At 39.4% G+C, this 27073-nt stretch overlaps 2 protein-coding genes across 2 annotated transcripts; one reads left to right on the top strand and one right to left on the bottom strand.

The window, feature by feature from the left end:
* Window positions 1–560: 560 nt before the first annotated feature.
* LOC131798323 (tetratricopeptide repeat protein 28-like) lies at window positions 561–11608 on the bottom strand. The gene is made up of 4 exons (XM_066159937.1): window positions 11567–11608; window positions 5085–5346; window positions 2685–4913; window positions 561–2084 (listed from the first exon to the last, which is right to left on the bottom strand). Exons 2-4 carry the CDS (start codon window positions 5337–5339, stop codon window positions 561–563), a joined length of 4008 nt encoding a protein of 1335 aa, XP_066016034.1. The 5' UTR covers window positions 5340–5346; window positions 11567–11608.
* Window positions 11609–19215: 7607 nt separating this feature from the next.
* Window positions 19216–26780, top strand: LOC131773783 (protein N-lysine methyltransferase METTL21A-like). Its single transcript, XM_066160748.1, has 3 exons — window positions 19216–19884; window positions 23948–23984; window positions 26681–26780. Exons 1-3 carry the CDS (start codon window positions 19280–19282, stop codon window positions 26753–26755), a joined length of 717 nt encoding a protein of 238 aa, XP_066016845.1. The 5' UTR covers window positions 19216–19279; the 3' UTR covers window positions 26756–26780.
* Window positions 26781–27073: the final 293 nt, after the last annotated feature.

Below are 27073 nucleotides of genomic sequence, written 5' to 3'. Positions count from 1 at the left end.
AACTTTGGAAAAGGATTAAATTTTTCTTTCCTTGACGAACTAATCGCGTTCGAAAACTAAAATTATCACACTTTGGTTGGCTCATTCACTGAACTGATGACTTAAAAAAAGTTGGAGTTTTTTTAGTGGTATCCGGTTAGATCGCTCCATGGTTAGATCGCTCCAAGTCAGATCGCTCCATACCGAAGTCAGATCGCTCCACTCGAAAGTTAGTTCGCTCCATCAAATAAGTTACTTCGCTCCATACATAAGTTACTTCGCTCCATGTAGAAACCTAATACACTAATCTGACTTGGAGCGATCTAACCGTGGAGCGATCTAACCGTAATCCTTTTTAGTTACGGGACTCTTATAAAGAGATAACACTATATGCTGTCTTATTTCGGATTATTAAACTTAGATGTCTGATGAGCATATTACAGAAGTGCTCTCCTCTGTGTATCGATCCGAGTTGTCCTTTGCAGATGGTGTCCTCTTTCTACAGGCTAGTAATTAAATAGTTCCAAGCTTTACTAAGTCTAATTCATTCTGCTACAGAGGTTTTATCAAAGTCTTGGCTCTTAAGGTGCGCTAGGCACCGGCCAATTTCCAAACTCAAATGTCACGTTGTCGCCCATGATCATAAATGGCGCCCATTGAGAAACTTTATCAAAGCCGTTATTTCTCATCCACTTCCTGGCCTTGTGGAGAGATTCACTGGCGCTTTCACCGCGGAACAAATGTTTGTAGAAACAAGTCATGAACTTCTCTGTGGCTCTGTCATCCAGGGCCCATCGTGCCGCTAACACTGAACGAGCTCCCGATCCTAAGAACGCTCGAGCAAGTCCAATAACTCCCTCGGTTCTAATCTGTCCACGAGCACTGTGACAACAACTAAGCACCACTAGTTTAGCTCGCAACTGAGTTTTTGAAATATCGGCCATCGTCAAAAGATAATCTTCTTCTCGAGGGAAAGGTGGGAGTAGGGTAGGGTGCATAGGAGAAAGAGCAATTTCCCCTCTTTCGGCATCACCATGGGCAGCAATGTGTATCAGGCTCACTGAACTTATCGCTAGGAGTACAGAATGTTTTGTTGCGGAATCTCCTATCAAAGGCCTTATGCCAAGAAGTCCTCCAATCATCTCTGCTTCCTTTCTTGCATGCGGCAATGGTGTCATATTTCTGCGCCTTCCCATGTAAATCACCGTTCCAACCACTGGGTCACCCACTATCAGTGCCCCGGTCTGACTGTGATAGTCTGGAGGACTGTCTTGAACAAGTTTGAGAGTCGTCAGGGAGGGAATTATCCGAATCCTGCATGTCTCTGATAAATACTTGCCTCCTTCGTCAGCCAAGGCTGCAAATGGCACCTGGTACACACAGGAATCAGGGACAATTATGATCTCGGGCTGCTTTAGTAAACTGGCCACAGGAGCAATGATTATCTTGTAACACAATTCAAGGCTTGTTTTGAAATCTTCGGTATCATGGTCACCAGGCACTAAGCGGTTATCATAGTGAAGTGACATCAGTTCGGTGTCATCTAAAGATCGATCTTCGCAATTCTGTTCGGGTAAAATGACGTGGCTGCGGAAGGCTTCTTTAAAAAACTCATCTAACTCAGGGACTATTCCGGTAACCTTGTTTTTGTCCAGGCTCACTTTCTTTTCTAAAAAATGAATAGCTCCCGTTGCTGTAATTATCCAAAACCGTACCTCATCTTCACCAACCGAAATGTACAGGCATGCACAGTCTGCTTCTTTTGTGATGATCCTTTGAATGCCACACCAAGATTGTGGATCGCTTGAGATCTGCTCTTGAAGAGAGTATCGAGCTGCCATCAAGTCGGCCAGGCCTCTTGCCCTTCTCAGCTCTTCGACGTAAAGGGCGTCCTGAGGTTTTCCAGAGGAAGACAGCAACCTACTGAACAACTTGTAGGAAAAGGTGCCGTGCTGTTCTAAAAGAGCTATTTGAAACTGATCGTTTTCTTTAAGAAAACCTCTCAAAGTGTCGAACTTTTGGATGCCTTGAAAAAGATACGAACAAGCCTCTCCAAGATGACATTGTGACACCTTTAACATCGATAGATTACAAAGGCAGTGAAACTCGTGCAGGTTGTGTCCAGTATTCCTACTTAAAAGAAGAGCCTTCTTCAGGTATTCTTCGGCCACGTCATATTTAATTAGCGATTGGAAACATAATGCTAAATTGTTGTACTGGACTATTACTCCTTCTCTCTCACCGATTTCCATGACAATTGTAAGGGCTTTCTCGTAATATTCTTGAGCCTTGTCATATTCACCACGCTTACAACAAATTCTACCAAGGTGACTGTAATCTGTTGCTTCTCCACTTCTATCATCGATACCCTTTCTAACTGCCATTGCCTTCTTTAAATAGTCGTCAGCCTTTGCATATTTGCCGAGTGATAGAAACAAACCAGTGAGGTTTGTATAGCTTGTTGCTTCTCCATGCCTATCACCAATTTCTATTCTGATAGCGAGTGCTTTCTCCTGATATTCTCGGGCCTTGTCATATTGACCGAGTGATTGGAACAAAGTTCCTAGGTTTCCGTAGCTTGTTGCTTCTCCATCCCTGTCACCAATTTCTATTCTGATAGCGAGTGCTTTCTCCTGATATTCTCGGGCCTTGTCATATTGACCGAGTGATCGGAACAAAGTTCCTAGGGCTCCGTAGCTTGTTGCTTCTCCCTGTCTGTCACCAATTTCTATTGTGATAGCGAGTGCTTTCTCCTCATATTCTCGGGCCTTGTCATATTGACCGAGTGATTGGAACAAAATTCCTAGGTTTCCGTAGCTTGTTGCTTCTCCCTGTCTGTCACCAATTTCTATTGTGATAGCGAGTGCTTTCTCCTGATATTCTCGGGCCTTGTCATATTGACCGAGTGATCGGAACAAAGTTCCTAGGTTTCCGTAGATTGTTGCATCTCCCTGTCTGTCACCAATTTCTATTGTGATAGCGAGTGCTTTCTCCTCATATTCTCGGGCCTTGTCATATTGACCGAGTGATTGGAACAAAATTCCTAGGTTTCCGTAGCTTGTTGCTTCTCTATGTCTGTCACCAATTTCTATGTTGATAGCGAGTGCTTTCTCCTGATATTCTCGGGCCTTGTCACATTGACCGAGTAATTGGAACAAAGTTCCTAGGTTTCCGTAGCTTGCTGCTTCTCCCTGTCTGTCACCAATTTCTATTCTGATAGCGAGTGCTTTCTCCTGATATTCTCGGGCCTTGTCATATTGACCGAGTGATTGGAACAAAGTTCCTAGGTTTCCGTAGCTTGTTGCTTCTCCCTGTCTGTCACCAATTTCTATTCTGATAGCGAGTGCTTTCTCCTGATATTCTCGGGCCTTGTCATATTGACCGAGTGATCGGAACAAAGTTCCTAGGTTTCCGTAACTTGTTGCTTCTTCCTTTCTGTCACCAATTTCTATTTTGATAGCGAGTGCTTTCTCCTGATATTCTCGGGCCTTGTCATATTGACCGAGTGATTGGAACAAAGCTCCTAGGTTTCCGTAGTTTGTTGCTTCTCTCTGTCTGTCACCAATTTCTATTCTGATAGCGAGTGCTTTCTCCTCATATTCTCGGGCCTTGTCATATTGACCGAGTGATTGGAACAAAGTTCCTAGGTTTCCGTAGCTTATTGCTTCTCCCTGTCTGTCACCAATTTCTATTCTGATAGCGAGTGCTTTCTCCTGATATTCTCGGGCCTTGTCATATTGACCGAGTGATCGGAACAAAGTCCCTAGGTTTCCGTAGCCTGTTGCTTCTCCCTCTCTGTCACCAATTTCTATGTTGATAGCGAGTGCTTTCTCATGATTTTCTCGGGCCTTGTCATATTGACCGAGTGATTGGAACAAAGTTCCTAGGTTTCCGTAGCTTGTTGCTTCTCCCTCTCTGTCACCAATTTCTATTGTGATAGCGAGTGCTTTCTCCTGATATTCTCGGGCCTTGTCATATTGACCGAGTGATTGGAACAAAGTTACTAGGTTTCCGTAGCTTGTTGCTTCTCCCTGTCTGTCACCAATTTCTATTCTGATAGCGAGTGCTTTCTCCTGATATTCTCGGGCCTTGTCATATTGACCGAGTGATCGGAACAAAGTTCCTAGCTTTCCGTAACTTGTTGCTTCTCCCTGTCTGTCACCAATTTCTATTCTGATAGCGAGTGCTTTCTCCTCATATTCTCGGGCCTTGTCATATTGACCGAGTGATCGGAACAAAGTTCCTAGGTTTCCGTAGCTTGTTGCTTCTCCCTGTCTGTCACCAATTTCTATTCTGATAGCGAGTGCTTTCTCCTGATATTCGCGGGCCTTGTCATATTGACCGAGTGATCGGAACAAAGTTCCTAGGTTTCCGTAGCTTGTTGCTTCTCCCTCTCTGTCACCAATTTCTATTCTGATAGCGAGTGCTTTCTCCTGATATTCTCGGGCCTTGTCATATTGACCGAGTGATTGGAACAAAGTTCCCAGGTTTCCGTAGCTTATTGCTTCTCTCCGTCTGTCACCAATTTCTATTCTGATAGCGAGTGCTTTCTCCTCATATTCTCGGGCCTTGTCATATTGACCGAGTGATCGGAACAAAATTCCTAGGTTTCCGTAGCTTGTTGCTTCTCCCCGTCTGTCACCAATTTCTATTCTGATAGCGAGTGCTTTCTCCTGATATTCTCGGGCCTTGTCATATTGACCGAGTGATTGGAACAAAGTTACTAGGTTTCCGTAGCTTGTTGCTTCTCCCTCTCTGTCACCAATTTCTATTCTGATAGTGAGTGCTTTCCCCTGATATTCTCGGGCCTTGTCATATTGACCGAGTGATTGGAACAAAGTTCCTAGGTTTCCGTAGCTTGTTGCTTCTCCCTGTCTGTCACCAATTTCTATTCTGATAGCGAGTGCTTTCTCCTGATATTCTCGGGCCTTGTCATATTGACCGAGTGATCGGAACAAAGTTCCTAGGTTTCCGTAGCTTGTTGCTTCTCCCTCTCTGTCACCAATTTCTATTCTGATAGCGAGTGCTTTCTCCTGATATTCTCGGGCCTTGTCATGTTGACCGAGTGATTGAAACATTAATCCGAGCTTTGAGTAGCATAGTGCCTGGCCATGTGTGTTTCCAATCGTTGTCATGATGTTGATTGCTGATTCGTAAAATTTCCAGGCCTCCAAGATGTGGATGGCTCGGAACGTAAAGTTTGCCAATGAACTATCAATAGCCTGCGCCTGAGTGTGTAATATGATCAAACTTTCCCTGTACACCTCGATGGCTTGCAAGACGCGACCAGTTTTGCGAAGGAACTCGGCGACCGCTATACCTATGGAGATAGCTGATATAGCTTCTTTTATGCTGTCCATCTTGACCCTGTTTCTTTTCAGTTTGAAAAAAAAGGAGAAATTAGTGAAAACTTATACACGGACTGTTTGTAGAAAATCTTTTTAGTTTTAAATTACAAATAATAAAATTTATTTCACCCTCCCTACATTGTAGTCTTTTTGTGTTCACATGCGCGGCGCACGTGATTTCACAATTAGAAAATTGCGTCAAAGAATTGGAAAACTGACGTGGACATTTTTCGCGTACTTTTGTTGCTTGTCTCAGCGGAGTTTAGTTAATTGTTTTTGAGCTTTCGTTCGCGCAGTTTATCTAACCCCGTGTTTTTTTAGAACGTCTCCACCTGACAACCATGTAGCCGAGTCTACACGACCCCTCCTTCCCCCGATTTAGTTCAAATTTGGCTCACTTGTTGCCCACAATGAACCTACAATCTAGACCAAACGGTTTATCTAGATACTAATATTTAAGAGGGCTATACGAGTTTTCAGTTTTTGTTAAAAAATGTGCAAAAATCCTTGCCAAAAATTCAGTGAATTCATGATGTGGGTGTTTCTCCAAAATCTCAAGCCAACAAAAAATATTTCGTTAAGTGAAAGTAGAAACCTAGATCTTTATGTACAAATATAAAAATATATGATTGTCCTGTTTTTTATATTTGTGAGCCATCAATCAAACTTGACAATTTTCACCATTTTGCGAAATAACGGAAAATACCCCTAAAATAGCGAGAAAAAGCAAACAAGCGGCCATGTTTTGATTCATTTCAATGCTTTTTCCAGCTTGAGTAATTGATGATCTAAGAAATGATAATAATAACAGTGTGTTATGTTTACATTTTAGATGAAGAATCCAGCGTGCCTTGGAGGGCCACGTGACACGTGTCAGAGTATCGTAATATAGAGTCCGTTTGTTTATAAGTCTCCATAACGCAAGGAAAGCTTCGAGAAAATCTTTAGGAGTATTTTGAAAAGCCATTTTTATGTTTCATTCCAGTTTTATCTTATCTAAAAATCATATGGGAAGCCAGGCCGCTTTTTATTTGATTGTTATTTTTTATTGCACCGCAACTTTTAGGCCCTTTTATACTACCTCGGTTACAGATGAAAAAGTACTTATTTGTTTGCAGTAAAAGCAAAGTAATCATCAAATATATCGAAAATACGAATTCAATCAGTATAATTTAAACTGTTTTTGTTTTCCAACGGCATTCTTTTGGTAACGCGCTGAGAGGATTGCTTGACACGCACCAGACACCGACATTTCCTACGCTTTCCATGTATAACCATACCAGCAGACATTTCGTAAAGACGGGCGATTTTAAATGTGTCTTTTCGATTCTTTTCAGAAATATTCTAAGATAGAATGTAAACTTTATACTCGAAAAAAGAGTGCTAATGAGCACTTGTATGGTTGTTTTCAAGCCTCCCCGGGAAGGAGTAGAGGAAGACGGTAAACTATGGTCAGCCCGCGTTGGATTGTTCGACGAGCGCGAAGATCTCACAATTTGTCCCGAGCACAGGAACGAATTTGGCTTGGGATGACGGCCAAGTAAAGTTTGTAAATATCCTGAGCATCAGAGCAAACAGAAACCGTACAGATGGATTTCCAAGGAGATGTCGAGAAAAATTTGATTACACTTCGGTGTACTTCGCGAGACTGGACAAGGTAACTCATTGTAATAATTTAATGTTGTCTCGGAATACCGGCTACATTTTAAAATGAACACAACATGCGATAAAATATAAGTTTTATCATGCTGAGTTAAGATAGCATTATTTGTTTGGTTTTCAAGGGATATGTAGCAAATGTTTATTTAATTACAGCGAGACTGAGCGCTGCTCCAAGGAGACAACTAGTGATACACTGGTAAAATACTGTGAAATTAAAAGATTAGTGCTTTTGTAAACCGGTAGTCATCCCAATAAATTTAGTTTTAGGCTTTAATGCAACAATAAGGCAACGTTTCACATACAGTTCTCATTTCGAAAAGTCCTAGCAGCGAGTGCAAGTCGAATGTATACTCTATTTGCAAGTGGGGTGGGGAAATGGAAAATTTTGAAATAAATTGTTTGCAACCCCCAAATAAATTGTTTGCCGCTGCAAAAAGGAAATAATAGGTTGTTTGCATGCAAAATAATCAGTTTTGTCTATTCCCCCCTCGCGCCCGTCAGAGAAATAATGGTCCGTCCCTAGTAGCTTATATTTGTGCGCTCAAAAGAAACTGTAGAAATTTCATTTTTATAGGGGACTCCTACTATCGAGCGTTCTGAAAAACACCAGGTGGAGGATATACCCCTAAAGAGATCCACAAGATTACAAGTGAGTATTTTAACTGCTGCACCTGCAACAATAAATTGATTACGTACGACCGGCTAAATAAATATAAAACAATATAAAAACATGAGAACGTCGACAGTGTCAAAGCATTATGGATGTACTTTTTAGGAAGGCGTGGTTGGAATAAAGGCGAATTATTTCCGTCAAACTATCGATAATTGAAAAATGTTCCGGCGTTGTGCGATTACATCCAATATTAGTATGACATTTGATTTATCGACATTTCCTTCGATGTCGTATCAGTAGTGGGCACCAAGCTCAGCAATACAGGCTTTGTTTTGCATTTGCTGAGGTCAAAATAAAAGTTTTCTAAATTTCGGGCACAGAAAATACGGATATGGAATTTGAGGTAATTGGTATTTGAATTTTCAGAAAGACTGCAGTCAGGAGCGGTGTTGTGTATTCAAATATGAAATGAGCCCAGAATGTCTTCAACAGAATCAGTAGCATGTTTTACCAGATGTCAACAGACCAGTCATAGTCCCCATTTGTCATTCGCTCGTCGTTGTGAGCGAAATACCGATGCAAAATATATGTTTCGCATGGCTATGCGTACGTAACTTCACACAGATCTTATCACCTCTATATACTCCTAAGCAAATTAACTTTATGGAAATGGAGTGATTATGAGCAGAAACATGGCCGCATCCGAGATATTTGAAGCGATTTTCACTAAAAATTCGAGTCAAGAAGAATCTCGATTTTTGAAGGTTTTCTTGAATACATTAATATTTTTGAACATAGTTTTCGCATCCTCTTCAAATTTAGTTGAATCGAATAAGTGGACTATTCATTTGAAATTGGCAAAGATTCTTTATTACATCTGCACCCAATCGTCTCTGAGCAAGTTGTAAACTATGGGCGAATTTACCACGGTTTTACTTGAAATTGCGTGTCATTTTACTCGAACCACTGTATCTGGTGAACTGTTCGAACTTTGGCAAAAATATTCGGCGGGCTTTTAACTTGGACTAATACCAGTATGTACACAGAATAGTATCGTATTCTGGAGGGTAACATTTGGGCTCAAATTTTGATATTGCTTGGATCTCATATGGACACGTTCTTAAGAAGTTTCGGAGTTTTTATTTTAGTTTAATGTTGTGGTTCATTTAACAAGTTTAATACATATTTTCTACGGAGTTTGGACTCTAGCCTATTTTTTCGTATACGGATTTTTTACACTGTCCGTCAAAGAGGAACACACCTTTGCCGCCTGTTCTACTGGAGTGTTCGTTACACTGTCACGCCAGTCACGCAAATCAGAGACCAAGAGAACACAACAAGTTTCATTTGACCTGCTGATTCGTATTTAGTTGACAGTAAATCAGTTCAGTTGTGTAAGAAGGAGCAATGCTCTTAACAAAACCGATTTACTGGACTCTCAAGGGAGCTCGTGTTGCATCATCCTATTTACTGCTAATTCTAAACTGCCCAGCCCATATCTAAATAATAACCGCATTTCGTTACAACGAGTTCGCGTTTCTAGAAATTGAATCAGAAAGTAGGTTTTCTTTGATCTGCTTCCTAAATTAAAAATATTTTATTACTCATAGGTTTTGCATGTGTTGGGAGAATGTTCCATATTAGCTACCTCTGAATGAAGGTCCTGTATTCTATAGAGTGTTTGTTATAATTATCCGTAAATAAGCGATATGAACTTTATTTGATGATTTTGCATTTTGATTTTGGAAATCGTTGTAAAAGGCGCATTATTTGTCGATGTTTTTGAAAAAGTATTGTAGGGAACCGAAATATAAACAATGATGTTATTTCCTTTATATATCTCATTCAATGGAAGAAGTCGTAGTTTCTTTTCAAAAACGGGGGGGGGAGGGGGGGGAAATAGTGAGATTTCTATATGCTGTTAATGTTGTCATTCTTTTAATTTTTTTTGTAGCACATAACGATACTGGTGTTTTTTGGATTTCTAAAACAGTCCGCATTGATGAAAATTACTTTTTGAAGTTAGAAACGTTCCTTATTCGTTTTGATGAAGGTAAAGGGACTTGTATGAGATCTTCCGAAAGAGGTCAACTTTTTCCCGGAAATAAAAAGAAAAAACAATGGTAAAAAAAGTCGGGAATTTATCAACATTATTTTTGTTTCTTGTCACGCCATTAAACTGAAAAACAAAACGGACTCAATCGGCTTAAAGCCAAGAATCATCGAGAAAATTTATACCAATCTGGCAAAGTCTTTCTTTCAGAGTCAAATATTTTCCACTGAATAGGCGATCGCCCAAATTTCGGACAAAAATTGATGGGATGTAGTTTGGGGGGCCAATTTTGTTCGCCATAAAAATGATAAGTTACCCGTTGCGTTCTGGCAAAGAATTATTTGACGACTCGGAGACAAACAATCTCCCGATGCTAACATATTTATACATTCATGATATCTTCCCCAGCCATATTTAATAATGTTTACGATTAGCGAAAAGTTTTACTTTTCACAGGTTTTTTCCTTTCGAGGTAAAAAGTCAATACTCTTGTACACCGTAATATTTTTAATTTTGGATTTTATAGGGTCAAGCGAAAACTAAGAGGGAATCATCCGTTGAGTGTAAGAGACATTTAATTTTCAAATTGTGTCCAGCTCTGTTGTATTCGTATTAATGGCCCGTACGTCACGGATTCGTTTAGAATAAAAAACTCCAATTGCTTAACATATTATATGATACTTTATAAGTTCCTGTTTTCACTGTTTTAGTTAAATATCTTTGATCACAGTTCGCATTTTTCCTTCAAGTTATCAAAAATTGGTAACAACAGCTTCACCTACTCAGACTACTCGGGAGGGTAACCAAAAGGATCTTCGGTTGCTTGTAACCAGCTCCCCCATCAGTAATGATAATGAAACATCACGGTTTGCTCCTAAATCTTTGTTGGATGCTGCTATAAAACTCCTCTCCCTACCCTCCCCATTGAAGAAATGTACCCTCCCCAATTTTCCATTACTACTGGAAAGTGAAACTTCCGGAAAATTTCGAGTAATCAGGAGTTCCTGACCTCAGAAGGAAAAATCACTTGTTCTTGGATCTCATGTGGACACGTTCTTAAGAAGTTTCGGAGTTTTTATTTTAGTCAAATGTTGTGGTTCATTTAACAAGTTTAATACATATTTTCTACGGAGTTTGAACTCTTGGCTCTTTTTTCGCCTATGGATATTTTACATAATCCCTCAAAGAGGAACACACTTTTGCTGTCTGTTCTACTGGAGTGTTCGTTACACTGTCACGATAATCACGCAAATCAGAGACCAACTGGGAAATTTAACGGCTAAGAGAACACAACAAGTTTCATTTGACCTGCTGATTCTTATTTAGTTGACAGTAAATCAATTCAGTTGTGCAATCATCCTACTTATTGCTAATTCTAAACTGCCCAGCCCATATCTTAATAATAATCGCATTTCCTTGCAACAAGCTCGAGTTTCTAGAAATTAAATCGGAAAGTAGGTTTTCTTTGATCTGCTTCCTAAATTAAAAATATTTTATTACTCATAGGTTTTGCATATGTTAGGAGAATGTTCCATATTAGCTACCTCTGAATGAAGGTCCTGTATTCTATAGAGTGTTTGTTATAATTATCCGTAAATAAGCGATATGAACTTTATTTGATGATTTTGCATTTTGATTGTGGAAATCGTTGTAAAAGGTGCATTATTTGTCGATGTTTTTGGAAAAGTATTATAGGGAACCGAAAAATAAACAATGATGTTATTTCCTTTATATATCTCATTCAATGGAAGAAGTCGCAGTTTCTTTTCAAAAACGGGGGAGTGGGGGGGGAGGAAAGTGAGATTTCTATATGCTGTTAATGTTGTCATTCTTATAATTTTCTTTTGAAGCTTTTATAACGACACTAATGTTGTTTGGATTTCTAAAACAGTCAGCATTGATGCAAATTACCTTTTGAAGTTAGAAACGTTCCTTATTCATTTTGATGAAGGTAAAGGGACTTGTATGAGGTCTTCCGAAAAACAACTTTTTCCTGGGGAAAAAAAAAGAAAAAAAAGATGGTGAAAAGTCGGGAATTTATTAACATTTTTTTTGTTTATTGTCACGCTAATTAAACTGAATGTAAACGGACTGAATCGGCTTAAAGCCAAGAATCATCGAGAAAATTTATACCAATCTGGCAAAGTCTTTCTTTCGGAGTCAAATATTTTTCACTGAATAGGTGATCGCCCAAATTTTGGACAAAAATTGATGGGATGTAGTTTGGGGGGCCAATTTGTTGGCCGTAGAAATGATAAGTTACCCGTTGCGTTCTGGCAAAGAATTATTTGACGACTCGGAGACAAGCAATCTCTCGATGCTAACATATTTATACATTCATGATATCTTCCTCAGCCAGCCATATTAATATTTAGAAATATCATTGGAGGTCATGTTTACGACTAGCGAAAAGTTTCACTTTTCACAAGTTTTTTCCTTTCAAGGTAAAAAGGCAATACTCTTGTACACCGTAATATTTTTAATTTTGGATTTTATAGGGTCAAGCGAAAACTAAGAGGGAATCATCCGTTGAGTGTAAGAGACATATTTGATTTTTAAATCGTGTCCAGCTTTGTTGTATTCGTATTAATGGCCCGTACGTCACGGATTAGTTTCATGATAAAAAAAAACCCCAATTGCTCAAAATATTATATTATACTCAATAAGTTCCTGTTTTCACTGTTTTAGTTAAATATCTTTGATCACAGTTCTCATTTTTCCTTCAAGTTATCAAAAATTGGTAACAACAGCTTCACCTGCTTAGAGTACTCGGGAGGGTAACCAAAAGGATCTTCGGTTGCTTGTAACCAGCTCCCCCATCAGTAATGATAATGAAACATCACGGTTTACTCCTAAATCTTTGTTGGATGCTACTATAAAGCTCCTCCCTGCCCCCTTCCCCATTAAGAATATGCCCACCCCAATAACTATTGGAAAGTGAAACTTCCGGAAAATTCCGAGTAATTGGGAGTTCCTGAGGAAAAATCACCCGTTCTTTGAAGAAAGTTTCGATGAGTTTCAGGAAAAGAATCTGTGGAAAAAAACTTGACCTATTCAGGAAGAGGCTTTTCGAGTTAAATTCGTTCACCAAGTTTTCGAGCATAATTATCAACCTCGGCTCTCACATGGGATTTTAAACTTTTGACTGACTCGGCTAATCGCTCGGTGCACTACTTTTCAACCTTAAATCGTTTGCTCGAATGAAGAGAATGCGTAAACTCAAATAGATGACCGATGATGTACATTCTTAAGAAAATTCTGCTTTGCAAGAGTAGTCCAGGGTCATTATTCCCCTTTCCCTCCCCTCCCTAAAAGACATATTATTTGCTGATCCTCACTTATATGAAACGAGAGCCCCTCGAACATGATATCAGGTGATTGTTACAATATTTCCGTCTTATTTAGATAAACACCCTTAAGAAATAAACGCAAATAGCAATGTGTTGTTCTTTAAGGGTACAACGCTAATCAACCCAGCCGTTATTCTTATTTACCGAGTTTGTCTTCGATGACGCAAATCGCACTTACTGAAAAATCAACAGCTCATGAAGAGATGATCATCGAGCACAAATAGCTTACCGTTTCAAGACAGAAGCTCCAATTCAGTACTGTAACAAGTCTTGATTGTAATTTTGGGTTAAGAATCCAACGGTTCTTGAAAAACAATTTATACTGAGACCGGATGTCACCTGTAACCAAAGTGAATTGTTTCATTTTTGCATGCTCACATCCATCATCGGTAAAAAAAGTTAGACGTAAAAAACCGAAATATATTTTCATCAGATGGCGCTTCAAAAGTAGGATAACAAACATCCATCTGTCCTTATCTTTCTTTCAGTGGAAAGAACAAAATGAATATCATTTAAGCTATTGTAATGGACATTATGAATTCATGTTTTTCACATAACGGTTGGAATTCTGCGCGAGGTTAGTGTGTAAATAGATAGCCTTTCCACGAACTCAGAGGTTGTCGGAATTTAATCTTCAGAGAAAGTAGCTTGAAAGAAATCATCATGTCCAATGCCGGTTAAAATACCAGTTAATTCGTCGAATTTAGTCAATGTTTGGTAGGTCAAGGTGGGGTTAAAAACGTCAAAACCGACTTTGCCGTTTACGAATTTCTCTCAATTTCTATCGCACATATCAGTATTCTCTTCTGTCAAGTCATTTATCACATCGTTCATAACTGAGCGAGGTGAAACCGATGCTCTAAGGCGAAACGATTTCCTTAGTCTGTGTCAAGGCAAATTAGTGGCAGTTGTTTTCACAGACAGTACTTACCATAATCTGTAGCCTTCAGTGCCCTGCTTTGAAAATATTTTTAAACATCTCTTTTCGTCCTTTGAGTTTTTTCCAACACACGTCACACGTCAGTCATATCAGGCAGCCAATAAAAATGTGGTTGTCTATCTCTTACGCTGAATCTGTTCGACTGTATGGCCCGCTGAACATGAAGGCCAAACGTAAGCACTTGTAGATAAGGTCTTTTAACTATTATCAATTACCTATTGATTTTGTCCGCTTTTCGTTGGCCGATTTCCTTAGGATTTCTATTAGACCAAGCGCAGGACAATCTTATCTGTGGAACTTTAATCTAATGTTTGAACCGAGCGCCTTTTCACTGACAATTCACTTGGCGTGGAAACTGTGAGATATTTGTGTTTTTAACCCTCTGAACCCTGGGAGTGACCAGTATTTAATTTCTCCTTACAATAATACTGCTGAGTCATTCATAAAGATAATGAGAATAAGGCAAATGATCACCAACTTAAGAAGCTTTAATTATTGAACAAATTCTCCTTGTCAGTACCAGAGGAATTGTACAGAGAAAAGCATGGAGAATATAGATACTGATGTTAGAGTGTAGAGAGGTTTAGGTTTCAGATAATGCAAAATGATCAACTTCCTTCTGGCATTAATGACAAATCAGAAAGCACGTCTCGCACACCAGTCTATTCAATGAGTGACCATTTGTTTTGGCAAAAACCAGCATTTTCTGTTTGGAAAGACCCCGTTTGGATAGGGTCCCGAGACTGAAGAAGTTGTTCTAACTAACAATTCACGATATGGAAGAGCTGTTGTGTCATAGCTCTGTATTTTAGACCTTTGAACGGTTGTTTTTATGGAGAAACTTTAACTGATACAGAAGTTGCTAATTTCTCAGTCGATGCCAAAAGCGATGGCGTTGCTGATCCCAAAGATTTGTCCGACGAAGAATTACGAGCGGTCGAGTAGATTGAGGTTCGATTCCGTGACGCCATAACACCTCACTATCAGCGTCCACCACTACAAAAGTAAACGCCAAAACTTTCAAACAAAATTCCCCTCATGGCACCACTCTAGTGATCTAAATCAGCAATTTCTACCAGTGTTACCATCTAGCAAACCACAGGAACGATATTAGCCATGTTTCACAGTGTTTAGTGATTCCACAATTCGTGTTACTGAGAATTGTTGTAAACATTCCAAGGGTTAGAGTTGGTCGATCGGTTAGCAGGGGTCCTCTTAGCACGAAAAAGAATAATGTTTGTGTGTTTCACAATGGTTGATGTTATCCTTCCCTGTTAGTTCATAAATGGACTTTAAATTGCTTCAAAAGCGGGCAGACTAACTTGAACGGAAACTTAAATGACGAAACTGAAATTTCGTATGTGTAAAAATAACACAAATTTGGCTGGGGCAACAACTCACATGGGAAATAGTGTAAGAGGTAAAAAAATTATAGTTCGGTTGCATTTTGAAATTAATTTGCTTTACAAAACCAAACTTTAAACTTCAACATCCTTTTGTGAACACAACTTTGGGATAATTCTCTAGATGTGGCTTACAAATTTTTTATTATGAATTAGATATTCAAACGTGAGCACTGTTTACTTAGGAACAATAATGTTAGCTACAACTTGTAAGCTACAAAAGAAATGTTTCCTCGCTCATCTCCGGTATTTTAAAGTTATCTGATTGGAAGACTCTACGTTTATCCATTCCTGCGCAAAATGGGAAGGGTGTTTTTGTTATTTTCTCTTTGCCAACATTAATTTCAAAACACATGCAGTAAACCCAACGGACTTACTAAGTCACTCAGTCGTATTATGGAACTCACGCCAGCGGAGCTCGAAAGCGGGGGCCAATATTGGTACTGGCGTTTTCTCACGTAACCCATATGTTTGTACACGTATTTTCGAAAAACAGGAATGCCTTAGGTCTTTAAGCATTCAAAGTGTCTTTGTAAATTAGGAGTGGAGAAACAACGAGGGTCTCAATTGGGTGATGGCTCTTACGGCTAACGGTTAAAGCTTTGGGAATTTTTCGGTTAGCGGTTAGTTTTTTAGGCCAATTCTGAGACGACAAAAATACATACACAAAGAAGTAAATAGCATAGTGAAAATATTGCTGTATATGTATATGAGACAGTAATATATATTATGTGTTTATGGAACATTAAAACATTTTGGCACTCTCAAAATGATAAATCGTAGATAGGAAAAGTTTTGAGAGTTAATTTTTTTTAATAACTAGCTGTTAAAATTTGTCAAGTTTTACGCGACACAGGTAACTTTTTGGCCGTTTTACGGTTAGCTGTTAACCTGAGACCATCTCAAACTGATGACAGGACAGAGTCCTCGAGTCAAGGTCTCTCTCCTACCCTTTCTGTATTTGTTTGAAATATGAAATGAAATCACGAGAAAATTCTATTCAGACCTGTTCAATGCCTAACATTTCATTAAAAAGGGAAAGGTTCGTTTCGTTTCGACGACTTTGTACACGATCTTCTGATAGTAGAATATGCTGATGGCATCTTTCCTCTCGGGAATGGATCGTTTCGCTTGTGCGGAAGCACTGTAAACTTCTTGCTGTTACTCTAGGGTTACTTTTTAGAATCTCCTACCGTATTGTACACGATAATATTGATGAAAGTGAAGTCATGATAACACATACAGCATCATTGTAAAAACTTGGAACTTCAATTGACGTCATAGGAAAGAGCTGACTGATCTTCCTTCAAAGATGAACAATAAGTGATCTTGCCGCAATTTAAGGTCAGAGTTTGTAAAAAAAATATCAGTCTAATAATAATAATAGTCTGGCAGGCGAAAATTCTTGGACATAACCTCTTAAAAATGAATATGGGTTATATGCTGATGCATACGAAGGATATTGAAAGAAAAATTTCTCGGCTTTGCTTTTTTCTGTGTCACTGTTGTATTAGTTTCGTTTTATTTTTGTTTTCATACTCCAGTTACATATTATAGCTTTTGGATTTAGCTCTTTCATTTCTGCGAACAACACTTTCACTTATCACCATGACTTTTTACGACTTATCTTTGAGCAGCAGTAGTAGCGCTGCATCTTTGAACCTTTTTTTGCATGTTTTACTCCGGGAAAGTTAACAATTGATTTTTCTATTTACAGTTACACGGTTGATACCAACCACAGTTATTAATTCACAGTCTAAATTCAGCCACACTGTAGACTGTAATATCAATATAGATCATGTAGTTTTAAAATGTGTTCAAATATGATCAATGAGCGATCGATTTTTGATTTAAATTTTTCTAAGGAGAGATATCAATATTAGACATCGACTTAGAATATCAACGTGGACGTATCTTCGTTAGAAACGAAACACGGAAACAATTGACTAAAATCTTTTGTTCAAAACTCTAACGAAATTGCGTTCAACGCCACTCACAAACACCCTGCCGTCGATTTTCTTGACTTCTTGGTTCTTGATGAATTTCTAGTCGACCAAATCGACGGCCTGTGCTGGCAGGCAGTTTGCTGTGTGGCCCTGGTTTTACCGGGGGTAGATACATTGGTGACACCGCAGTGGGTGGCTGGATCGGCGGGAGAGTGCAGCCAGTACACCCCACTCCTGTCGTGGCCTGCCGTCGTTGTTGTTCTTGCAAGTTCCTGTATAAATTTATGTTAGCCCTGCCACCTGAATGTACCACTATGCCTTTGTCCTGTTTAGCGTTGGAGGTATTTGTGTACCACAAGGCCATTTGAACGCTTTTATCGCTCGTACTCTCTGGACTGTGAAAAGAGGGGTATTTATCTCTGCCATCTTTTCCACCATTAACCGCCGCTATTTTAACTTTGCGAGCCCTTACTCTTGGTAAATCAGTGCATGCCTCTTCTAAAAACGAAGGAACGTCTTCGCGCACTGCGGAGAAAATCCTTGATTTGTGCACAGACATATGACCTGATGAGCTAGATTCTGATGGTTCATAACTACTCGAGCTTGCAGCGGCAGAAACTAAGAGTCTCTTCCTTAATCGTGCTTGCTCTTTTGACGTTGCTGTTCTTGTTTGATTCTCTTCAACGTCTAAATGTTCTTTGGAGCCAAACGTCAAAGTATGTTTGTTTTGATAATATTCACACAGTTCCAGCATTGATGGGGGAGTTCTTCTCGCTCGCATCTTAATGTTGCCTATCTCATCTGACATATGCGTTCATTTCAAATATTGTTACCTTTAACATTCTCTTTTTGCCTTTTAGTCTTTTGACGCTGCTTTCTTCTGATCATTTTAATTGACGTCATAGTAAGCAAATGATTTATCATCCGCCTGAGATGAAGAATAAGTGATCTTGCCGCAAGGTCAGAGTTTGTAAAAAATAACGAGTTCAAAAAATGAAAATGCTGCATTTTCACCAGTGCGGTACAGATTCACTCCTTACTTACAGTCCCGTCCAAATCTTCGATAGATCTCTCTGTGATCGTTTTGGTCATAATATGATCACTTATCGTTATGCTGTTGTTGTCGTTGAAGTTGTTGTCTTTTTTGGGGGGTTGTTATGTAATAGATGATAAACCAGCTAACTTTCAGTGGGTCGTTATGTAATAGTTGATAAATCAATTACTGCTGACCGCTAATAAATCTTGTAATTGGCTCCTTCTCACCTGATTAATGAGAGTAAAGATGAATTCTGACGTCACTTTGGCCAGTGTGGATAAGAACGCTTGACTTAGATAGCGCTTAGGACTTGTTCAAAACCACAGGAGTTCGGTCAAAGAAAGTTTTAATAAAATGTTGAATCAAACAAGATATTTGCCACATTGCTAGAGTTTGTAAAAAAAATAACAAGTTTTAAGGAGGCCCCATAGGATTTTTGCTCAATGTTGGCGCGCGCGGAGCCAGGCGTGTAGTGAAATCTTTGTAACTGGCTCGAAAGCTTGCGGTTTCTGATCGTGAAGTGAAGCTGAGATTTTTGATAAAAAGCAGCCCAGTGGGAGGAATTAAATTTCTCTAACGAATCAAAATAAGAAAACGTCTCGCTAACAAGAAACGAGACTCACTAGGTCTCACCACAGCGACCTAGATGATTACTCCGTGAAACGGCCCTGATTAAAATTGAACTAATTGCAGGTTTGATGGCTTAGTGTGACGGGGGTGTTCTGGCACCGTTGCTTTGCACTGTTCCAAAAGTACAGTTTTTTTTTTGGCAAATACCTCTGCTGCAAATTAAAAGTTGTTTTGACGCCTTCTCGTATCGTCGAAACAGACTGAGGGAGACTGGTTAACTTGAAGGCTTGGGTACAAAGTCGCGCCTGGCATATTTTGCATCAGGGATGCAGTACTGGTCTTCCTTGGTCATCCAAAATCTTAGTCATTCCCATTAATCATGTGGCTTCGACAAGAGTACAAACCTGAAAAACAAAGGTTCGAAAATCCATTTGAACTTGAAGTTGACAGGGGTTCTGACGCTGATCGATCAGGAGAAGGGGACAACGAACTCTACAATTGCATGCCTCTCATGAAACTTCGACAGAGCTACACAGCTCTTGGAACAACTGTTTGGGATGGAAGTATTGCACTCGCTAAGATGTTCGATAATCGAGATATATTTCCTTTACACTATTTACAGGAATGCCGAGTTTTAGAGCTTGGAGCTGGCTGCGGTTTAGTGGGAATTTATTTGTGTTTGTTAGGTGCGAAAATGACCGTTCTAACTGATCAGAAATGTTGTGTAAAAACTCTTGAAGACAACGTGGCAGCAAATGTGACTGGAGTTGGTCGGAGTAGAATCAAGGTTGTGGAATATTGTTGGGGGAAAAGCACAGAAGATTTGACAAAAGATGGTCTGTTTCATCTCATTCTCGCTGCAGAATGTCTTTATTCAGCGGACGACTCTGTGCTTCTCGCTCAGTGCATCACAAAATTAGCAAAACCTGGTTCACGTATTTACGTATCAATGGGAAGGAATCGTGGAGGCGAGGAAGCATTTGTGAAAACTGTAGTGACAGTCAAACATTGGAAACTTCATTTAAGTAACTTTACCGGTACTCGTAATTTACATTGTTAATGTTATTGTTAATCCGGGATACCGATACCTTTTAGTGCCCGTGAACACATATGTCAGCGGACTCGTTCTGGTAAGACGCCATTTTGTGAAGTATATGTAGCACGAGGTTTTTGTAGATTAAAGCCTTTAGAAACGAGGCCAAACGTTTGTTTAACTATCATAACAATTTAATCTACAAAAAAAAAAAAAAAAACAAATGGATAAAGTCCTCAGGCCCGAGAGATTCAGCGCCGATCCAAGCACGTCTGGAGCATCAAAATCGTGGATTCACTGGCGTCGAACCTTCGAAAATTTCCTCGCCGTATTGACGGAAGAAGGCCTCGATAAATTTGGAGTCCTGACAAATTTTATTTCGCCTGCGGTATTCGAATATGTAGAAGAATGTGCCGACTACGAATCTGCAATCGAAACTCTTCAAAATATTTTCGTGAAGCCGACGAACGAAATCCACGCCAGACACGTGCTCGCTACCAGACGACAACAGGTTGGTGAAACTCTAGACGAATATCTTCAAGCGCTCAAAACTCTCGCCAAAGACTGCAACTTTCAATCTGTCACCGCTGCCAAATATTGTGAGGAATATATACGGGATGCTTTCATTACTGGGCTACATTCTAACCAAATACGCCAAAGGCTACTAGAAAACAAAACTCTAGATCTGAAAACGATGTTTGACCAGGCCAGGGCGCTCGACTCTGCCATGCGCAGTTCAGAGAGTTACTCTGTCCCTCAACCTGTCAGCGTTGCAGCCTCAGCACAAGAAATGACCGCTCAGAATCCAATCCAAGTCGACTCTGCTCAGTCAGACTCCACACTCGCTGCAATTGATTCAAAGTGCTTCTTCTGTGGAAATCCTAAACACCCTCGTTCCAAGTGTCCAGCCAGAGATGCAATTTGCAATAAATGTCAAAAGAGGGGACATTTTGCGAAAGTCTGCCGAAGCAAGGCCTCTAAACCCAGCGAAGTTTCAGCTGCTCTCTGGCCACCTACTCTTGCCACCGTAGGAATTCCCCAATCTCTTAAAGGATCAACTGCTACTGTTGTTGTCAACAAGATCTGGAGTGTAGAAGCACTCTTTGACAGCGGAAGCAGTGAAAGCTACATACATCCAAGCCTCGTTGAAGTAGCTGCTATCTCTGTTAACCCTTCGGTCAGCCAGGTCTCCATGGCAACATCTTTGTTAAGTACAAAGACCGAGGGCTCTTGCTCTGTTACTATTAACTACCAAGGTCAAACTTATAAAGACTTTCGCCTGTTGGTTATGCCAGGGCTTTGCTCTGATCTGATTTTAGGACTCGATTTTCAGTCTCAACATGATAGTGTCACATTCAAGTATGGCGGAACAAAACCGCCGCTGTCGGTATGCAGTCTCACTACTCTGAACATAGAGCCGCCATCACCATTTTCAAACCTCACTGCCGACTGCCATCCTATTGCTACAAAGTCCAGGCGCTACAGCAAAGAAGACCTGAACTTCATTGGCAATGAAGTAGAACGGTTGCTTAAGGAAGGCATTATTGAGCCAAGCCGGTCCCCTTGGCGGGCACAAGTAGTTGTCACAAAGGATGAGAATCACAAGAAACGCCTAGCTATTGATTATTCCCAGACAATCAATAGATTCACCCAACTAGATGCTTTCCCGCTGCCGAGGATCAGTGATACGATCAACGAAATAGCTCAGTACAAAGTGTTCAGTACCCTTGACCTCCAGAGTGCGTATCATCAAATACCTTTAAGAGAAGATGACAAGCCTTACACTGCGTTTGAAGCTAAAGGTGGGCTTTATCAGTTTACCAGGCTTCCTTTCGGTGTAACCAACGGTGTAGCCTGCTTCTAAAGAGAAATGATGAGATTTGTTGAAGATAACCACTTGAAAGCTGTGTTTCCATACATCGACAACATAACTGTATGTGGAAAGGATCAAGCTGACCATGATGCTAACCTCATATTATTCCAGGAGGCTTCTCAAAAGGCGAATCTTAAATTCAACGACAGCAAAAGCGTCTTCTCTGCTCAACGACTGCCGTTACTGGGATATGTCATTGAAAATGGTTCTATTAGTCCAGACCCCGAAAGATTAAGGCCTCTACTGGAGCTCCCACTGCCGCAAAGCTCAAAGGCTCTTAATAGATGTCTGGGACTTTTCTCTTACTATTCTCAATGGGTTCCTTGTTTCGCCGACAGAATTAAACCCATAACCAGCTGTAGATCATTTCCTTTATCTTCTGAAGCACAGAAAGCATTTGAAGACTTAAAGAGGATCATTGCCAAAGCTGCTGTCTCTGCCATAGACGAGAGTATTCCATTTGAGGTGGAAACAGACGCCTCAGATGTAGCGCTAGCCGCTACCCTAAATCAGAAGGGCAGACCTGTAGCCTTTTTCTCCCGCACCCTTCAAGGTAGTGAACTGAAACACTCTGCTGTAGAAAAGGAGGCTCAAGCAATAGTTGAGTCGGTCAGGCACTGGAGACATTTTCTCACCGGGTCCCACTTCACTCTAAAAACGGACCAAAAGTCAGTTTCCTACATGTTCAACCAGCGTCATCAAGGAAAGATTAAGAATGACAAGATAATGCGCTGGAGGATTGAACTGAGTTGCTATAGCTTTGACATAGAGTATCGACCAGGCAGAGATAATGTAGCACCGGATACCTTCTCACGAGCCACGTGTGCTTCTAGCGTCAGTGATGCTCTCTACAAGCTCCATGATTCGCTCTGTCACCCTGGGATTACCCGATTATGGCATTTTATTCGAGTCAAGAACTTGCCTTATTCTCTAGAAGATGTTAGGAGGACTGTGAACTCCTGTCCAATCTGTTGTGAATGTAAACCGGTATTCCACCGCCCGGACCCAGTTCAACTTATAAAAGCTACCCAACCCTTTGAACGAATCAACATTGACTTTAAAGGGCCACTTCCTTCCAACGACAAGAACAAATACTTCCTGAATGTTGTTGATGAGTTTTCACGGTTCCCGTTCGTTTTCCCTTGCCCTGATGTGTCTACTCCGACCGTTATAAAGTGTCTCACCACATTGTTTTCTCTATTTGGTATGCCTGCCTATGTGCGTTCTGACAGAGGGGCTTCGTTTATGAGTCAAGAGTTACGGGAATTCCTCTCTAGCAAAGGTGTATCTACAAGTCGTACAACCAGTTATAACCCCACATGTAATGGTCAAGTTGAGAGGTACAATGGCACTGTATGGAAGGCGATTACAACGTCTCTTAAGTCAAAGAAGCTTCAGGCAGAACAGTGGCAATTGGTCCTGCCAGATGTGTTGCACTCGATCCGTTCTCTTCTGTGCACCGCAACGAATGAGACTCCGCATGAACGTTTCCTGAACTTTTCACGCCGTTCATCCACAGGTAGTTCGATCCCCTCTTGGCTGGCTGAACCTGGCCCTGTTTATGTAAAGCGTCATGTACGACACAGTAAGTTTGATCCTCTGGTTGAAAAAGCTGATGTTCTCCAGACCAATACTCACTACGCTCACGTTCGTTATCCTAATGGCAGAGAAACAACAGTTTCAACCAAGAATCTTGCTCCTTGTGGTCAAGTGGAACTTCTAGAACCACCCTCTTCAATCCAGTTCCCAGTCGTTAAACCCAATATTTCTAGTGAGTTTTCTCCCGTCAACGATCATCATGTTGATAAGACGCAAGAACCAACTAAAGAACCAGAACCCACAGAATTGAGGAGATCACAGCGAGAGCGCCGCCCTGTAGATAGGCTCAATTTATAGGAAGGGGTGAATGTAGTGACAGTCAAACATTGGAAACTTCATTTAAGTAACTTTACCGGTACTCGTAATTTACATTGTTAATGTTATTGTTAATCCGGGATACCGATACCTTTTAGTGCCCGTCAACACATATGTCAGCGGACTCGTTCTGGTAAGACGCCATTTTGTGAAGTATATGTAGCACGAGGGTTTTGTAGATTAAAGCCTTTAGAAACGAGGCCAAACGTTTGTTTAACTATCATAACAAAAACGATGGCAGATCAAGGTTATGACTGCCACAAGGTATGGAAGTTAGAAACACTGCCCAACTGGTTATACAGTCGAACCTCAATTATCCAGAGTCTATAAATATTAATGAGCCAAAATGTATCATTTGATTTATACCACGCAAGAAATAAAAGTATATTCTCTAATGAATGTACTTCACTGTTAACATTTGCCAAAAGTATTTACAAAAATGTTTTGCTACCTAAAGTGCTATCTGTCATTGTCATGAAATTGTTTCAGTAATTCAGCTTTGTGTGATGGGAAAACATTGTCAAAGATCTCAAGAGGGACTATTTCTTTGAGACCAGAGAATCAAGTCCAGATAATCAAATAATCTGGATAACCAAGGTTTGATTGTATCGATTTACTCAAACACCTCTCTCATGACATAGCATCAAAATCTTATCATTTAACCGTCTCACTCCCGAGATCTCCTTACTGTCTGCCATAGAATTCTTATGAATTTAGTTCAGAGAATTTGGTTTTGGATCAACTAATAATCTTTATCTCTACTCTGATCACATGCCTCCTTAATTTTGTATTGATATTGTGAGGAGAAATCCTACCTTGGTCTCTCATGCAATCAGAAATATTGTACCAATTATGGCACTGACAGCATTTTTAGATTCCAAAGTTTTGGAGTTAAGATGAGAAGCTTCAGATGTTCTTAAAACTTAACCAGGGAATGCAATGCTCATTTGAATCTAACTTAGCAACCTAATTTCTTACCTCAGTGTAATCAAATCTCTCTCTTCTTTTTCCCTAACATTGTAAAACCTTAGTCTTAACATTAGCATGCACATTCTCTAAGTATGTTGTTCTGTATACTGTACATTTCCCAAGAGCTGCTATGGAGAATTTGTGTAATAATCAAGAGCTTCTTTAGTTGGTGATCATTTCCTTTATTCTTGTGACCTTAATGTGTGGTTCAAGGGTAATATTGCAAGGAGGAATTAGATGCTTGTCACTCTTAAGGGTCAAAGTATTAAAAATTAGGAGCTACACTTAAAGAAACTGTTCACTTAAAAAAAAATTAGTTTTCACAATAACCAAAACCAAATTTTTTATAGCAAGCTTGCATGCTTTACACAGCTAAACTCACAAAGGAGTTTTCAAAATGATGACATTCGCAATTGAATCTTTAGCACATTTGAAGACCATTTTTGAACTATTAAATGTTATTCTTTGGAAACAGAAAAAGGTGACAAGTAGTAACATAACCCTTTACACCCTTACATTGGTATTCACACATTTTTCTGTCTACCTTTTCTAAGGCACTGATGAGGAGAATTTGTTATAAAATCAGGAGCCTCTCAAAATAAGTGATCATTTCTTTTATTCTCGTGAACTAAATAATTAATTCAATGGGTGATACTGTGAGGAGAAGTTGGAGGCCAGTCACTTATGGGGGTTAAAAAGTTAATATGCTTTTTACCTAAATGAAGAAAAGGTTGATGATGATGATGATGATGCCATGGATCAGTAAGGCTCAATGTTTACTGCCAAATAGTTTTTCTGTTTTGTATTTCCTTTTGTGATTTTGTTTTGTTATAAACATGTTTTCTAATGCTGATCAATCTGGAGAGGAGGACAACAAATGGTTTTTTTGGAGTTTCTTTGATAGAGACAGTTCCCATTTCCTGTGGTCAAAACAATAGAATCTTATTTACATGTATTTACACACACTGTAAATGGTACAATCAAAGTTATTATCCTTTGTACTGCTCAGTGGTTTTTTTGTACCATTCAGTATAGTTTATCGCACATGTTCAGGAAAACTTTCAGTTCAGGCTGGCTATTCATCATGTTAGTTTCTAAGGTACAATGTCAGCACTGTAAAATCCCAAACCTGGATACAGAAGTCTCTTAACCTTTTTCCATAATTTTCATGAGATCTAGAGTTTTTTTCTCAAAGTTTACCATAGTTTTTCAGTCTGTTTGAATATATTTTTTTGTATCTACTTCTTAGTATTTGAAACAGCTTTAAACGGTTTTATATATTGCTTCTATCATTTACTCTGTCTGTTTTCATGGCTTTGCTTTAATGCATCATTTTATCTCCAAGCCTTGTTAACATCTCATTGCTTTGCATCAGTAAACTTTGTTTACATCTTCAAGAACATCATTATTGTGGCTACTGTTTCTTAAAGCGTGTGAAAGAATTTTGTTTTAACATGGGATTAACCAATCATCCTGTGAGTGATGTCCCGCATTCACACCCAGCTTGTTTTAAACAAGTAAATACTAGTTTAAAACTTGCCAAAAACCATGATACTATTAATAAAATACTACTGATGGAAAAAATTTAAAAAAAAAAAAGTTTTATCAGGTATTTGGGACATACTTCCCCTTAAATCTCCTTGAATAAAAATTAAAATCCTCAAGAAAAATATCAGAATTATGGGAATAAGAAAAATGTCAATAGAATTGGAAAATAATTGTGTGAAGATTGACCATCAAGTAATCGTGAATCCTTGTCAGAATCTCACTGTCATTTGCCTCCCTTTTCAATCACATTCACATGATTGCCATGTTGTACAAACCATGTCTTTTAAGATGCATCATCCTGGCTTGTCAAATCAAATGTTATTGAGAGGTAGGCTATTCACAATGCACCAAAACTGGAATAATGTTGGAAAGTAGAACTGGAAAATAATCTAAGTAATGTCAGTGCAAAGTTAATTAATGCCAGCCTTACTTTTCTTTTGCAGGTCCCTAAAAATGAACTTCACCCAAAATACCAGGATGATGTAATAAAAATTTTGGAGTTCAAACTGAAAGTTTGACTTGCTAACTAATAAAAGTAACTGAAAAAAGTTAAAGTTGTGTTACCGTTAATACAGAATCCCTGAAGGTTACAAGTCCTGAAATGGTCCAAATTCAGTGATTCAGTTTCATAAATTTATCCAAATTTGCTGAAGAACATTCTGTTCATGTAATGAGTTGTGGTTAAATTTTTTGTTACTATTTGACATGTTGCTAATAATAATTTCTAGCAATAGGGAAGACTCAGAAAGACTGTTCTACTAAATGATAATTTGCTACCTTCAAAATGTAATCAAAGATTTCACAAAAATCCAAACGATGGAAATTCCCATAATATC

This window comes from Pocillopora verrucosa, chromosome 13, assembly GCF_036669915.1.
Source record: "Pocillopora verrucosa isolate sample1 chromosome 13, ASM3666991v2, whole genome shotgun sequence".
In the NCBI taxonomy this organism is placed as follows: Eukaryota; Metazoa; Cnidaria; class Anthozoa; order Scleractinia; family Pocilloporidae; genus Pocillopora; species Pocillopora verrucosa.
Note: the sequence above shows the minus strand (reverse complement) of the source record. Positions and strands in the feature narration are given on the sequence as shown.

Excerpts from the sequence above, each read along its gene's own strand:
- LOC131798323 (XM_066159937.1), bottom strand. The coding sequence starts at position 5,339 with ATGGACAGCATAAAAGAAGCTATATCAGCTATCTCCATAGGTATAGCG. Across the intron at positions 4,914-5,084 it reads TTGGAAACACACATGGCCAG|GACAAGGCCCGAGAATATCA; the intron begins GCACTATGCTAC and ends CTCGGTCAATAT. Across the intron at positions 2,085-2,684 it reads TTGGTGACAGACAGGGAGAA|TTTCACTGCCTTTGTAATCT; the intron begins GCAACAAGCTAC and ends AACCTGCACGAG.
- LOC131773783 (XM_066160748.1), top strand. The coding sequence starts at position 19,280 with ATGTGGCTTCGACAAGAGTACAAACCTGAAAAACAAAGGTTCGAAAAT. Across the intron at positions 19,885-23,947 it reads GGAGGCGAGGAAGCATTTGT|AAAAACGATGGCAGATCAAG; the intron begins GAAAACTGTAGT and ends AACTATCATAAC. Across the intron at positions 23,985-26,680 it reads AAGGTTATGACTGCCACAAG|GTCCCTAAAAATGAACTTCA; the intron begins GTATGGAAGTTA and ends TTTCTTTTGCAG.